Source organism: Thamnophis sirtalis, unplaced genomic scaffold (assembly GCF_051295495.1).
Source record: "Thamnophis sirtalis isolate CommonGarterSnake01/CBP01778 unplaced genomic scaffold, rThaSir2_p1.2 scaffold_4, whole genome shotgun sequence".
Classification (NCBI taxonomy): domain Eukaryota; kingdom Metazoa; phylum Chordata; class Lepidosauria; order Squamata; family Natricidae; genus Thamnophis; species Thamnophis sirtalis.
In genome coordinates, this window is record NW_028261384.1 from 127,486,419 (window position 1) to 127,503,094 (window position 16,676).

Genomic DNA, 16,676 nt, shown 5'->3' on the forward strand with positions numbered 1-16,676 from the left:
TGCCTCCCCACCGGGAGACAGACTGTGCCATCAAAATCATCCCTGGGGCAAAACTACCTAAGCCCAAACTATATGCCATGACACCCTGGTAAAATGCAAGAGATGTGCAAATACATAGAAAAAAAACTTAGCAAGGGGGTTCATTGAGCCAGCCAAGCCACGGGTCGCGGCACCAGTCCTCTTCAAAGGAAAAAAAAAATGGAACTATGAGGTTGTGTGTGCACTTTCCAGGGATAAATAGTGTGTGCGTAGACAACCTATACCATCTCACCCTCATGAAGGACATGCTATCTCATCTGGCCAAGGGAAAAGTCTTCACCAAACTAGACCTCAGAGAAGCATTCTATCGAGTACGTATCAGAGAGGGAGATGAGTGGAAAGCAATGTTCAACTGTCCCCTAGAGAGCTTTCAATTCAAAGGGATGCCTTTCAGAGTGCATGAGCCCCCAGAGGTATTCATGCAGTTAATAAACAAGGTGCTGCACAAGCACCCCTACAAGGGGGTCCTTGTCTACCTAGATGACATCATTATCTATACTGAGACCATGGACAACCACATTCCCCTGGTTTGCCAAGTACTGGAAAAACTGGCAGCCAACCTGTATGTCAAGGTATCAAAATGGGAATTCTACCATGCATGGTTAGACTACCTGGGTTACTGAGTGTCAAATGAGGGAATAGAAATGGACCCAGCCAAAGTACAAGCCGTCTTAGGCTGGCAATCCACTCACACCCACAGACAGCTATAAAGCTTCCTAGGGTTCGCAAACTTCTACAGGCAATTCATCCCCTCCTTTGTGAAGATTGCCAAACCCCTAACACACCTCCTGAAGACAGGGAGCCAAGGAACGAAACTTCATCTGGGACAATCCCTACAGTGGGACCTAACCTGCCAAGAAGCATTCGAAACACTAAAAAAAAAATATTTTCAAAGGAGCTGGTGCTGAAGCATCCTGACCCCAAACAATCCTTTGTGGTCCAGGCAGATGCCAGCAACATGGCAGTGGAGCAGTGCAACGCCAAAGGAACAACCAAGGAAACTTACAACCCTGCGCCTACACCTCCCGCAAGTTCACAGACACAGAGAGACAATGGGTCAAATGGTAAAAGGAGTCGTTCGCAGTGAGATGGGCGGGAATTTTTTTTCAGGAAATTATTAACAATTCCAGTCAATTTTGGCATAAAACCAAATGATGATGAAGAGGACTTTCATCTTTCAACATGACAAGGACCCAAAGTATACTTCCAAACCAGGAAAAGAATGGCTTCACCAGAAGACAACTGAAGTTTTGGAATAGCCAAGCCAGAGTCTAGAGCTGAATTCAATTGAAGGTCTGGGGGGATTTGAAGAGAGCTGTTCATAGGAGATATCATCAAAAACTGACAAATTTGGCGTGCTTTGCCTAAGAAGAGAAGAGCAAAGATTCCCAAGGCAAGATATGCCATGTTTATAGGCTCCTATGCAAAAGACTGAATGCTATTGTAAAATCAAAAGGTGCTTTAAAAAACCTATTAGTTTAATAATGTACATACTTAAACAACCATGTTGTTGTACATTTTTTATTGTATTTTCAATTGAATTGAATTTATTTTTGACTCATGGCTCATGCATTCCTGCCTCTGGAGGGCCTCACATTTTGAAGTTGTTCACATATGTGACTTTCCCAGTATCATTAGCCAGTTTGTCTCTTCCAAATCCTATGGGACACCATGAAAATAGGAGTAACTGACACTGAATAATGGTATTTATTGTCCCCATCCTATTTCAACTGACGGCTGGGAGCCCCAAAGCTCTGTGACTTGATTTGATAGTATGTTGCACTCTAGTTTTGTCTGAAAAATATCTCAGGAAGACAGGTCAGTCTGATCTACTTCAAAGGTCTTGTAGAAAGTGGCTTTTTATATAGAAAGAAAACACTCATGGAAGATGTTAGTGTTCATGGAGTTACTGTTAATAATGTCTCAGGTGGTGTGCAAGGATCTTACCCATCAGTGTGACTTTGAGGAGCCTCTTCCAATTCGTCACACATATCAACACCTTGCAGATATTAACATTGCTAGTATTATTTCTGTGTTCTCAACATTTTCCGATTCCATTTCTTTTATCCATCATCCTTCTCAAGAACTTCAAGATGGACTTATGTAAGTACATTTTTAATTCATAACCAAGCTTTGTATCTTGCTGTTCACTTACATGATGTTCAAAATATTTTCTTGAAAGTCATAATAATAATAAAAAAGAATACCCAAAACAACTCTTTTATAAAAGAATATCTTGATGTATATTCAAGGTGTTCAATGTTCAATTTCCACCTGTGGTGGATAAAAGTGCTTTACTTGTAAGACAATCACAGTTACTTATTTAGTGAGATGGCAGCATATAAGTTTGATCAATCAATAAAAAAGTTAAAGTTCTCTTAATACTAGTCATCTCAAATTATTTCCAAATATAGAATAGAATATAATTCTTTATTGGCCTAATGTGATTGAACACAAAAGGAATTTGTCTTTGGTGCATATGCTCTCAGTGTACATAAAGAAAAATAAAATAGAATATATTCATCAAAACTCATAAGATACAACACTTAGTGATAATCATAGATTACTAGTAAGCAATCAAATTATATAGGAAGCAAATAAAACAATATAAATTTTAAAGATACAAGCAACATGGTGATAATCATGAGGGAAGAGATAGCTACTAGGAAGGGAGAGAAGAAGAATAGTAATATAGTCTTAGTAGATAATTCAGCAGTGTTGTGGGGATTAGTTGTTTAGCAGAGTGATGGCATTTGGGGGAAAAAACTGTCCTTGTGTCTACTTGTTCTGGTGTGCAGTATCCTATAGAATCATTTGGAGGGTAGAAGTTGAAACAATTTATGTCCAGGATGTCAGTAGATATTTCACAGCCTTCTTTTTGACTCTTGCAGTGTACAGGTCCTCAATAGAAGGCAGATTGATAGCATTTTTTTTGTGGCAATTCTGATTATCCTCTGAAGTCTGTGTCTGTCTTGTTTGGTCGCAGAGCCAACCTAACAGTTATGGAGGTGCAGATGACAGACCCAATGATTCCTCTGTAGAACAGAATCAGCAGCTCCTTGGGCAGTTTGAACTTTCTGAGTTGGCGCAGAAACAACATTCTTTGTTGTGCCTTTTTGATGACATTTTTAATGTTAGGTGTCCATTTTAAGTCTTGAGATATGATAGAACTTAGAAACTTGAAGGTCTCTACTGTTGATACTGTGTTGTCTACTATTGTAAGAGGATGTAGTATAGGAGGGTTTCTCCTAAAATCTACAGTTTTGAGAGTATTTAGTTCAAGATCATTCTGGTTGCACCACAAGGGTAGTTGTTCAACCTCCCGTCTGTATGTAGATTCATCGTTGTCTTGAATGCACTGAGAATACCTCAATTCTCAATCTCTGAGAATCCAAAATCATTTATGAAAATGTCATTACCAATAAAATCTGAGTGACCTATATGAAAGGTTATTACCATTTTTTATTGATTTTGCTAGTAACAAAATACAGCTACTTTCATTTGAATATAATGAGAATCCATTTATTAATTGTTCTCACTGTTAGAAGTTTCTTCTTGTTCCAGGTAGCTTCTCTCCATGAGAAGCTTGCCTTCTGCTGCTTTGGAAAATAAATTGATTCCCTCTTCTTTGTGGCAGCTCCTCAAATACTGGAAAACTGCTATCATGTCACCCCTCCTCCTTCTTTCCTCTAGACTAAGCCATGCCCAGTTCCTGCAACTGTTCCTTATATGTTTTGGTCTCCAGATCTTTAATCATCTTAGTTGTTAACCTCTGCACTTTCCCCAGAGCCTCAACATCTTTTTTGTAATGTGGTGACCAAAACTCTGGATGCAGTATTCCAGGTTGTTCTATAAACTGGTAAAGTACTAATACTTTACGTGATTTTGATTCCTAGGTGGTTGAAATTCCTAGGTATAGTATCTGTTATTTGATACCAGGCTTTTCCCATGTATTACAAAATAATGCTTCCAACCTCTAATCAGTGTTTGCCTTGTTTTGCTTTGTTTTTAAAAAAAACAGGTTCTGGAGCATTTCACTTATTTAGTATATGGCAAATACATGGACTTATAGTAGATTAAATATTAATGTCCAGTCCACCCAGCCATTCAAGAACAGGGTGGTCTATGTTGAAAAAAATATTGGGCAGGTGTAAGTTCTTGATGGACATTTGGATGCAATGTGAAGGATATTTGTCAAGGAGTCACACTGGGGTGTAGAGACAAGACCCCACTTAAACAATGAATCCTGGCAGACATCATGTTGGATACGCATGCTGTTCAGAGTTGACCAATGCTGGCGAGGAAGGTCAAAATTTTTCATGTAGAGTCATCTATGTAACTGCAGGTATCTGAGGGCTCAGCAGCCCATTTGGCTTTCCACGGTATGTTTATGTAAAAGTTGTTAGATAGCTGTTGAGAGAGTGCCAGAAAGGGCTTCCTGGATTTAAACCTGCCAATTGATAGATGAGGAAGATCAGCATGCACAGAAAGAAGTGGGTTTCTAGAGCAATGTGTGTGTGTATAGGGACACGGTGACTCAGTGGCTAAAATGCTCAGCTTGTCGATCAGAAAGATCAGCAGTTTGGTGGTTCGAATCCCTAGCACCGCTTAACGGACTGAGCTCCCATTACTTGTCTCAGCTTTTGCCAACCTAGCAGTTTGAAAGCACGTAAAAAATGCAAGAAGAAAAATAGGAACAACCTTTGATGGGAAGGTAACAGTGTTCCGTGTGCTTTTGGTCTTTAGTCATGCCAGCCACATGACCACAGAGATGCCTTTGGACAGCGCTGGCTCTTTGGCTTTGAAATGGAGATGAGCACCAACCCCTAGAGTCGGGAATCATTAGGACATATGTGCAAGGGGAACCTTTACTCCCCTCTCTCCTCTCCTTTTCTCTCTCTCTCCCTCCCTCCCTCTCTCCCTCCCTCCCTCTCTCTCTCCTGAAGCAGCAGTGGTCAAATTCCAATTTTTTACTATCAAGCCACACCCACACTGTGGGTGCGGCTTGGTGGGTGTGGCAGGGGAAGAATACTGCAAAATCTCCATTCCCACCCTGCTCAGGGGCCAGCCAGAGGTGGTATTTACCAGTTCTCTGAATTACTTAAAATTTCCACTACAAGTTCTGCAGAACCTGTCAGAACCTGCTGGATTTCATCCCTAGCAAGTAGTATATATGTGCTACATTTTTTTCTAAACACTTTCTTTAATCCTAGCAGAACATTAAATATATTGCATTAAACTATATTCAACAAAATATTGTACTGAAAGATTGAAGAGCCCATATTCCAAATCAGTCTCTTTTTAATATATTATATAACATTTGTTACAGAGTATCCTTTCAGAATTATCAGCACATCCTTGCCTTAGCATTTGCTCTCAAGGAAATCAATGAAAATACCCAGATCTTACCCAATGTCACTCTGGGCTTCCACCTTTATAATAGCAATTTCAGTCCAAGTTGGACTTATCTTGCCTCAATGATGCTTCTCTTCACCCAGGGAAGATTCGTTCCTAACTACAAGTGTGGAGTCCCAAACTCTTTAGCTGCAGTCATTGGAGGGCCTGACATCTGTCTCTACATGGCAACGATCCTGTGTATCTATAAAGTTCCTCAGGTAGGAGGAAGGGGGATTTTATAACACTTCCTGAACAAGCCTAGAATGCTTTGCTTTTATGATAAAGAACAGTTCAGACTATATTCAACCATTTGATAGGTACTCAGAACAGAAACTTAAAAGATGACGGATACTTCATGTTAGACTTGAATTCAGATGGTACACAAGCATCAATTTGTTGTAATTCGGTGAACATTAATGGCCACAGATGAAGAAAAGGCATTAAATGTTTGGTCAAATATTTGGGTTAACAGCAAAAATATGAAAAATTAAATTTTCTAGCTTGGGAGAAATAATTTAATTTCAAACTCCAAAAAAAGATAAAAATTAAGGGTATTTTTTTGTTTTTAAAGTATGAATATGCATTCATTGACATTGAGCCTTTATTGATTTGGCCTTGGGCCATATCAAAGTACAAAGTTCCAGAAACAAATTGTTACTAAAATTTGATAAAAGCAATTGAAAATGGAAGTTGATAAAATATGATTTAAAATGGAATTGGAATAAAATACAGTCTAAAATGAAATTGGAATAGAATACAATAATTTATTATATAGATACAATTTGATAAAATTAAATTTTTCATGTCACCCCTAAAATCTACCCCAGAATATGCATTCATGACTGAAAGAGGAAGTGAAACACAAAGTTTTTTGGGGGAGGAGTTGAGTAAAAAAAGAACTAGTGAAATTTAGTTGGTTTGGTCTTTCATGGATAGGACAATATATCCAAAATGAATAGAAAATATTAAAGGAAATTATTTGATATTAATTTCTCCTTGAATGGATTAGAAGAGTAATGATAAGTCACAAAAAACAGCAGGTATGTTTGAGAGAGCTAAATATTGAGGGCTCCTTGGTGCTCTCTGAGCATGATTGCTTTATTGCAGGTATTTCATTACCCAAACTAGGTAACATCATCAATTCTAGTCTAGTTTGGGTAATGAAATCTGCAAGAAAACAACTAAGCTCAGAGAGCACCACAGATGCCTCATTTCAAACCTGAGCAAGTCAAGGTACACTCAAGGTTAACCACTCCAAACTCGATTGCAGAAAATACAACTTCAGCAACAGAGTGGTCAATGCCTGGAATGCGACTCCTTTGTTACATCCTCAAACCCTCATAGCTTCAACCTTAAACTGTCTACTGTGGACCTCACCCCATTCCTAAGAGGTCCATAAAGGGGGCATGCATAAGTGCACAGCGTGCCTACCATCCCTGTCCTACTGTCCCCATTTACTTGTATTCATTTCCTTTGTTCATGTCCATGTTCTTCATACTTATACCTACTATCCTGAACATGTTTGACAAACTAATAAACCAATAAATCAACAAACAAACAAACAAACAAACAAACAAACAAACACTCTCCTTTATTGGAGCTAAATATTCCCCAATTCTAGAACTGAATTAAGGTTTGAGCCTATTCTTTCCCTTTCTAGAATAGTCTTTGTTTCATTCCTTAAAAAAACCCACAAAAGAATAGTTCTTACAGACATGTACAAACCCAAACATACTTTTTGACTGCTAAGACTGAAACCAGGATAGCTATTTGGAAATGAGCACAATTATGTGGACAATATGGGGCACAGTGGTTCAGTGGCTAAGATGTGGAGCATGTCGATCAGAAAGGTCTGCAGTTCGGTAGTTCAAAACCCTAGTGCTGCATAACAGAATGAGCTCCCGTTACTTGTCCCAGCTTCTGCCAACCTAGCAGTTTGAAAGCATGTAAAAATGCAAGTAGAAAAATAGGAACCACCTTTGGTGGGAAGGTAACAGTGTTCCATGTGTCTTTGGCATTTAGTCATGCTGACCACATGACCACAGAGACGTCTTCGGACAGTGCTGGCTCTTTGGCTTTAAAACGGAGATGAGCACCTTCCCCGAGAGTCAGGAACCACTAGCACGTATGCATGCTTTACTTTATATGGACAATGTTTCAGTACAAAAGCTCAAAAACACCGAAATATTCAATGCATTTTCAGAGGCTCATTTAGATCTTTACAATTGCTTTTTTTGCTTCCTTTAGTTGACCTATGGCTCTGCCCCAGTCATGGACAAAGAGACTCAAGAAGTTTTCCTTCAACAAATGTTTCCAGATGAATTTCACCAACGTAAGGGACTCCTCCAATTATTGCTATATTTTAGATGGATCTGGATTGGAGTTCTTGTTGTGAATGATGACAAGGGAGACAAATTTGTCCAGGAGGTGCTCCCCTCATTTTCCCAGCATGGCATCTGCTTTGATTTCATACAAAAGTTCCCTAAGGTAGATTTTTACATTGATTTTAATGATCAAGTAGCTGAAGGAGTCCATATATACCAAGTTCTCATGAACAGCACAGCCAGTGTCATAGTCTTATATGGGGAAATTGAATCTATATCACTTCTGAGAACATACCTCCAATTGTCAGAAGTGGAGGACATACCAAAGAAGACAAAAATCTTGGTTACAACAGCTGAGACAGATTATACTTCCAATTCCTTTCAAAAATCTTGGGGTATCCATTTCCTCCATGGTATTTTATCCTTTGCAGTTCATACAAAGGATGTCCAAGACTTCCAGGAATTTCTTAACAACTTAAACCCAAACAACAACCTTCAAGATCATTTTCGGAAAGATTTCTGGGAACAGTCATTTGATTGTTTCTTCTCAAACTCAAAAATTGAGACCTCTGAGAAGAAGTGTACCGGACAGGAGAGGCTTGAGACCCTCCCCACATCTGTTTTTGAAACACGCATGAGTGGCCAGAGCTATAATATTTACAATGCAGTCTATGCTGTGGCACATGCTTTGCAATCATTGTATTTATTCAAATCCAGGGGAAAAACAATAGCAAAAGATAGAAAGCAACACTTTCAGAATCACAAGTTGTGGTGGCAGGTAAGATTTTAAGCAGATAAAGGCAAAATGTTTTCTTATGTTTAGTTGCAACATCTGTCCATAAAATCTAACAAACCATATTCTCCAAGGATATTAGCATTAAGTCTTGAATTGAAATATAAAGGTGAAGGTTCCCCTTGCACATATGATTAAATGCGAAGGTGCACGGAATGCTTTTACCTTACCACCAAAGGTGGCTCCTATTTTTCTACTTGCATTTTTTACCATGTTTTCAAAATGCTAGGTTGGCAGAAGCTGGGACAAGTAAGCTCATTCCATTACGTAGCACTAGGGATTTGAACCGTCGAACTGCCGACCTTTCTGATCGACCTTTCTCAGTGGCATCTTAGCCACTGAGCCACTGCATCCCTCAAGAATTGAAATATAGTAATGGGTTAATCCATTCAAATATTTACATGCTCACATTTAAATTACCAATGTCCGCTACCTATAACTGATGTGTTGAAACAGTGCTTAGCAGTCCTTTCTTCTATAAGCTTTGCACGGAGAGTTTACATTGACATTAATACTTTAAACTCAATTTTTTATAAATCTAACATACCATAAGATTCAGTCATAGATTAAAAGTAAAATAAACAGTAATACACATCTGTTTGATTGTTCAAAATACTGTAACTTCATGTCCACTTTTCAATAGGTTTCTAGGTTAGGTTGTTCTCAACCAAACCTGAATGGGAGAAAATGGACTGATAATAATAATGTGATCCTTACTCAAAAAATACACATAGATTGTTATAATTCTTCGAGACCTGTTCATTTCAAAGAATAAATCAATCATTATATAATTGACTATCTGTCAGCCTTCAACGTTGTGTTTAAATGGTGACTTGTTGACAATGATTGTTAAGAGTGGAACAATCTGGGCTTTATGGATATTACAGCTACAATATCAGCTCTAAAGAAGGTTTCCTCTAAAATGCCCTCATTTTCCCCTTTTGAAATTCAATTATTAGTTTTGCATTTGTCTATAGTCATCTGTTAAATTACTTATAGCATTGAAACTAGATTCACATAGATTTGGTTTTACAATTTTGTATTATGTATTTTTGCCTTTATAACTTTTATTGAAGAAATATTTTACCTTTATTTTGGTGGCATTGCTGTATTATCTGTTTGATGCTGGTGTACAAACCAGAATAAAAGCAACAACAACAACAACAACAATGGGAACATCAGGTTCAGAAGGTTTTAGAGAATGAGAAAGTCAAGATCTTGTGGGACTTCAGAATTCAGACTGACAGGCACTTGGCCCACAACACACCTGACATAACAATAGTTGAAAAGAAAAAAGTATGGTTCATTGACATTGCAATACCTGGAGATACACAAATTGAAGATAAACAGCAAGAAAAAAATCACAAAGTACTGGGACTTGCAAATTGAAGTTGAGCGACTGTGGAAAAAGAAATTGTTGTCCCAATTGTAATTGGAGCCCTTGGAGCAATACCCAAAGGGCTACCTCACTATTTGGAAATTTTAAATTTATCAGACTTGAACATTCTATAAAATCACAGCTTATATCCTTCAACATTACCTTAACAGTTCCTAGGTCCTTGGTTAGGACTCGAGCTGTTGAGCTACCAATCAGCCCCAAAGGCTGTGAATCTCACCAAATATTAACCATGCAATAATAATGACAACAACAACAACAATAATAATCCTCCCTCCCTCTATTGTAGCTTCATTCCTTTCTGAGAAGTATCTCATTCAATAACAATGTTGGAGAAAGAATTTCCTTTGATAAAAATGGGAAAATCATTGGTGGATTTGATATCATCAACTGGATCACATTCCCCAACCAGTCCTTTCTTAGGGTCAAAGTTGGTGCAATAGATCCTACAGCTCCTCCAGACAAGTTCTTCAACATCTCTGTGGATTTTATCCAATGGCCAGTAGGCTTTAATCAGGTTAGATATATGAATCTAGATTTGTCTTCCTTCCTTCTATCAGGATAGATAGATCTATCTATCTATCCTGATAGAAGTACCATAGTATTTTATTACTGAAGGGCAGGTGGGGGAGCAGCTAAAAGAATGTTTACATTTCAAATATTTTGCACGAAATATTGTACTTAGGAATTCATGGCCATCGTGACAGCCATGTGCTTATCCCAGATCATGACAGTGATCACACACCACATCTGGTGCTCCTTTTAGAGCTGTGGTTATAGTTCTGAAATTGGGGAAAATGTTGCTGTCTCCCTTGTTATGACTAGATCACACCTTGATTTTCATGGAATGCTCTATTGCTGGTATCTACTGTGGGGAAGCTGGTCCTGTTAGATTGATCCACCCCAGTGACTGATGGTCCTGGATGTGTTTCAGGGGGAGATCTATTGATCTGCTCCACAGTCCATCAAAAATCTTGATTGCCACTTGGAATAAGAGGGTGGCTGGGTAATTGGACGAGATTACACCCATGCAATCTATCCTCTCTTAGGGTGTCAGGGTTGCAAGTAACACCCTCCAACAAGACTCTGAGGCTTGAGTTTCCTGAAAGTTCCATTTTATTACAGATGTCACATTGGCACATCTGGGAAAACCCCAAACTGAAAGTTTCCAGATTTTCCCCACCCAAAAGAAAGTTCAAGTCACTGCCCAGCACCCATGGTGAATGGGTTCTAATGGTGAATAATAATCCTTTGAGAGTTCCTTTCCCAAGTCTTAAAGAAGACTTGGTTTGCCTCCTTCTGAAAAAGTCATCATTGTACTGTTGAGTATCTATTCCCTTTTTGGAGAAGGTGCTGGAAAAGGTGGATCCACAAGAGCTTCAGAAGAGTTTGGATTTTTAATAAGTCAGTTGCAGAACATTGGGTCTCAAAGACTTCATGCACATTTGTTTATGGAGTGGTTTGTTGGAATGACCTTGGAAGATGGTGATGAGGGGGGAATGCTACTTAGGGAACAAAGAGTTAAGATAGGGCATAGCTCAGAAAATACCTAATGAGCAAGCAAATAAATATAAAGAGGAAGTTTTCAAACTTTCCGGGCTGCAAAACAGAAGTGGGAAAATCATATTTTCTGATAAAGTAGCTCTTGGTCATGTTTTCCATCTGGCTTACATGGGAATGTTGACAGTTTATCACTTAATCTGCTGATTCCCCAGTAACAGCATCACTCCAAGAACTTCTTTTGCTATATGTATCTTAAAATATTATTCTTTATTTGTGAATAGGTACAGCCTTTATCTTTGTGTAATGATCCTTGTGAGGCAGGATACAGCAAGGCCAAGAAAGAAGGGGAGCCATTTTGCTGCTATGTTTGCTTTCTATGTCCAGAAGGAAAAATATCAAAAGAAAAAGGTACGAAATTTCCAAACATAATGAGATTAAGCCACTGTGTGCAGCACTATGTATAATCCACTATATCTTATCTATTGTGTTCTTTTTCAGACATGGATAACTGCTCTCCATGTCCAGAGGATCAATATCCAAATCCTGTCAAAAATATGTGCATTCCAAAGCGGATCACATTTTTGTCCTTTGAAGAACCCTTGGGGATCAGTCTGACTGTTCTTTCTCTTTGTTTTTCTTTAATGACAACGTTGGTCATCACAATCTTCATGAAACACAAAGAAACTCCCATTGTCAAAGCCAACAACCGAAATCTCACCTACATTCTGTTAGTTTCCCTCCTCCTCTCTTTCTTTTGTGTATTTCTGTTTATTGGCAGACCTGGTAAGATTGTATGTCTTCTTCGACAATCAGCTTTTGGCCTCATCTTTTCTGTGGCAGTTTCATGTGTATTGGCCAAAACCTTTGTTGTGGTTCTAGCATTCATGGCTACCAAACCTGGTTCTAAACTGAGGAAATGGGTGGGGGGAAGAATAGTCAGTTTCATTCTTCTGTCCTGTTCCCTTGTTCAAGTAAGTTTTTGTGCTGTGTGGTTGATAACATCCCCACCATATCCAGATTTTGATATGAAGTCAATGTTTGAAGAAGTCATCATAGAGTGCAATGAAGACTCAGTCATGTTCTATTGCATTTTGGGCTTTATGGGTTTTCTTGCTCTGGTTAGCTTCTCTGCTGCTTTTCTAGCTAGGAATTTACCTGACAGTTTTAACGAAGCCAAATTCATCACTTTCAGCATGTTGGTTTTCTGCAGTGTTTGGCTGTGCTTTATTCTAACCTATCTAAGCACTAGGGGAAAATATACATTGGCTGTGGAGATCTTCTCCATGATCTCCTCCAGTGCTGGCTTATTGGCGTGCATCTTTCTTCCCAAGTGTTTTATCATTGTCATGAGACCTGAACTGAACAATAAACATCAACTTATAAAAAGAAAGTTTTAAGAAAACATCTTCATTTGCCTGATATCCTTTATATATAAAAGTTAGAGGTTTTCTTCATTTGCACATTTAAGCCAGAGAACGATGTGCAGAAGATTGACCTTCCATGTTGCAATGAATGCCCTGTCCTTTGATGTGATGTTCCCGTGGGTTGTCCATGAGGCCAATGTTGAGAAAAGACAGGACACGAACTTTCTCGAGATGGAGCGACCCAGATGAGAGTCTGAGAGCCCCTTTTATTGAGATAGGACAAAGGCAGGAGGAGCAATAGCATGTGCTTAAAAACAGCCTGTAAAAGTACAATTTCTAATCTGCTGCTTCAGGAAGGTTCTTTCTATATATGGTCAAATCCTGGACGTCAATGGTAGGGCACATCTCAGAATGTTATGTTATTCACTATCAGGGTGTTATGGCTTTCTAGGAGTTTGTTTTCTCCTGTGTGATTCAGCGTGACTCTGCAGGCCCTAGTATGAACTAGGCCATGGAGGACACACACCTGCACAAAGAACTATATTACAACACTTTGAGACTTGGATAGCTCTGACTATTTTTCCTTCTGAAAGGCTAATATAAATAGGCCCAAATAACGTGTAAATAATAGTGACAGTTTTATTGTCATATTTCAGTATGGGACTAGTGGATATGCAGAGACTATATGGAAAAGTTATTAGTTCTCTTTATTAATCAATGGGAGTTGTTCCTTCTTAATTTATTGGTTGCTATTTTTCTGTGTGTAACAGTCTTCCACTATACATACATACACACACACACACATATACACATACACATACACAAACAGAATATATATATATATATATATATATATATATATATATATATATATATATATATATATATATATATATATATATATATATATATATATATATATATACACACACACACACACACACACACACACACACACACACACACACACATACATACACACACACACACACACACACACACTCCTCTGATTGAAATTAGATATTTGATTCATAAGAACTATAGGTAGTCCTCGATTTACAACCACAAATAAGCCCAATATTTTTCTTGCTAAACAAGTACAAATTCTGTTAAGTGACTTTTACCCCATTTTTTTAGTTTTCTTGCCACAGTTATTAAGTGAATCACTGCAGTTGTTACAATTAGTAACAGAGCTATTAAGTGAATATCACTTCCCCATTGACTTTGCTTGTCAGAAAGTCATAAAAGGTGATCACGTTACCCCGGGACACTGCAACCATCATAAATATCAATCTGTCAGAATTGTTGCAAAAATCAAATCCAGAAAGCACACAAAGATAACTGATTCATTAACTTCTTTATATACATAATAATACATGTCAGTTACTAAGTGTCTGAATTTTGATGGTCATAGGTCATTTTTTTCAATGCCATTGTAACTTTTAATGTTCATCCAATGAACTGTTGTATGTTGAGGACTACCTGTACTGCATGCTCCAGACACATTCAGAGTGTTGGAAGTCAAATGTTTGGTTCTGCACTCTTTTGCAGATACAAAGACACTGGAAACATGGAGGCTGAATGGAAAGATAGTTTAATGATGAAGCATAACCACATGAGTGGCTCTGGGCAGCTGACCACATGAAGTTGGGAGTGGGTTTTTTATATTTCTCCATTTCTCATTTAGACAAATATAATATTCTTTTAGTATCCTCAAAATATTTCATTCTTCTAGGGTTTGTGTCTGTCCCAATTTTCTACACTACAATATCCATCCATATAAATGCCTATACCCATTTATACATTTATATAAACTTGTATTTTGTATTTCATTCTTTGTCTTCTGGCTTAGGCCTTCCTCCCTCCAGAGGTCCCCACATGATTTTTACACAGGGGACTGACCCCCCATCATTATGGAGTTAGGCAGTTTGTTTCTTCCAAATCTCATGGGACACTATGGAAAAATTAAGAATTGACACTGAAGCATACTATTAATATTTACCATGAAATTCACATTCAAATGTCCTATGTGAGTCGATATGACAGTATGTTGCACTTTCTACTTTTGTCTGAAAAACAGCTGAAAAATTCAGTCCAGCATGATCTCCTAGACGGAACTTGTTGCTGCCATTTATACACAGAAAGAGGACATTTATGGAAGTTGTTAGCAATCACAGAGTTGCTGTTAACAGTATTGCCTCAATTGGCATGCAAGGATCCTGGCCTTCAATGTGATCTTATTGAGCCTCTTCCTATTCATCACACCTATCATCAGCCTGGAGATGTTAACATTGCTGGCATTCTTTCTGTGTGCTTGACATTTTCTGACCCCATTGATTTCAGTCAACATCCTTCTCATGGACTTCAAGATAGACTTATGCAAGTACATGATCGATTTATTTTCAAGTTCTGGTCATTACTCAAAATATTTTCCAGTAATATTAAATAGGCTGCCTAGTTTTATTTATAAGCTTCCACCTAAATTTGAAAAGAAGCCAAATTTCCATTCTGACAATTCATATGTAACAAGCATTCAGTGTAAATATTGAGGTAGATGAGAATTAATTTAGGAGGATCTACCACTAAAATTTAGGTGGGAGCACATATGGGTTTTTTATATTTGATATTTTTAGTATCACAATTCAGCATTTTTCTACTTGATATAAGCCTTTCTTAACAGCTGGAGTTTGATATTGAGCCTTTCTCATTTATTCAGAAATAATATGTCCAATTGCAAACCAATTTTTTTCTTAAAAATCATTCCAGGCTGTGGAGGCGTATAAATGTGCTAATATTTTGGTCTGCATTTTTGAGAATTTGAACAGAATACTAAATACAGGTAGTCCTCAGCTTGTGACCAAAATTGAGGCCAACATTTCTGTTGTTCTGTGAGACATTTGTTAAGTGAGTTTTGCCCCAGTTTAAGATCTTTGCTGATCAGAAGATCACAAAAGGTGATCACATGATCTTGGAATACTGCAACCATCATAAATGTGAGTTAGTTGCTAAGTGTGTGAATTTTGATCACATGGCCATGGGGATTCTGCCAGGGTCACAAGTAACAGGCAACAGAGAGAAAGCAGAGCTGCTTAACTCATTCTTTGCATCAATCTTCAGGCAAAAAGAAACTATAGCCCACCTATCAAAAATATAACTGTAAAAGACAGACTAGAAATAAAAGTTAAAATAAGCAAAAATAATAGTAAGTGAACACCTGTCTAATCTTGATGAATATAAATCACCGGGACATGACGGATTACATCCCAGAATTCTAAAGGAGATGGCAGCTGACATCTTAGAACAACTGTTCCATGTCTTTCAAAAATCCTGGTGCACTGGAGAACTACCAGAGGATTGGAAAAGAGCTGATGTGGTTCCCATCTTCAAAAAAGGGGGGAAATGGACCCAGGAAACTACATACCAATCAGCTTAGCATTAATACCCAGGAAGATGCGGGGGGGGGGGATAGATCTGCCAACATCTAGAAACAAGTAAAGTAATAACTAGCAGTCACATGGGTTTGTTAAAAACAGATAATGCAAAACCAATCATATTTCATTGTTTAACATAGTGACTAAATTAGTAGACCAGCGAAATACTGTAGCCATAATATACTTAGACTTCAGCAAGGCATTCAACAAAGTACTTCTAGAAAAGTAGAAACCTAGAAAAAAGTGGAATAAATAGCATCACCACCAGATGAATTCGTAACTGGCTGACAAAAGGGAGGTTTGTCCCATTTTACAACCTTTCTTGCCAATGTTCTTAAGTAAAACAGTTGTTAAGTCCTTCGGGATTGGGCGGCATACAAATTTATTAAATCTTAAATCTTAAATTAAATCTTAAGTGAATCTGGCTTT

The 16,676-nt window shown here is 38.0% G+C and overlaps 1 protein-coding gene across 1 annotated transcript; it reads left to right on the top strand.

The window, feature by feature from the left end:
• Positions 1 to 458: 458 nt before the first annotated feature.
• Positions 459 to 12,849, top strand: LOC148046467 (vomeronasal type-2 receptor 26-like). Its single transcript, XM_087714760.1, has 4 exons — positions 459 to 611; positions 5,538 to 5,654; positions 11,734 to 11,860; positions 11,951 to 12,849. The coding sequence occupies exons 1-4, from the start codon at positions 459 to 461 to the stop codon at positions 12,847 to 12,849; spliced, it is 1,296 nt and encodes a 431-aa protein (XP_087570886.1).
• Positions 12,850 to 16,676: the final 3,827 nt, after the last annotated feature.

Coding starts and splice junctions, on each gene's coding strand:
- LOC148046467 (XM_087714760.1), top strand. CDS start 459: ATGCAGTTAATAAACAAGGTGCTGCACAAGCACCCCTACAAGGGGGTC. Junction 612..5,537: donor CAGCCAACCTGTATGTCAAG/GTATCAAAATGG, acceptor CTCTTCACCCAG/GGAAGATTCGTTCCTAACTA. Junction 11,861..11,950: donor AAAAATATCAAAAGAAAAAG/GTACGAAATTTC, acceptor GTTCTTTTTCAG/ACATGGATAACTGCTCTCCA.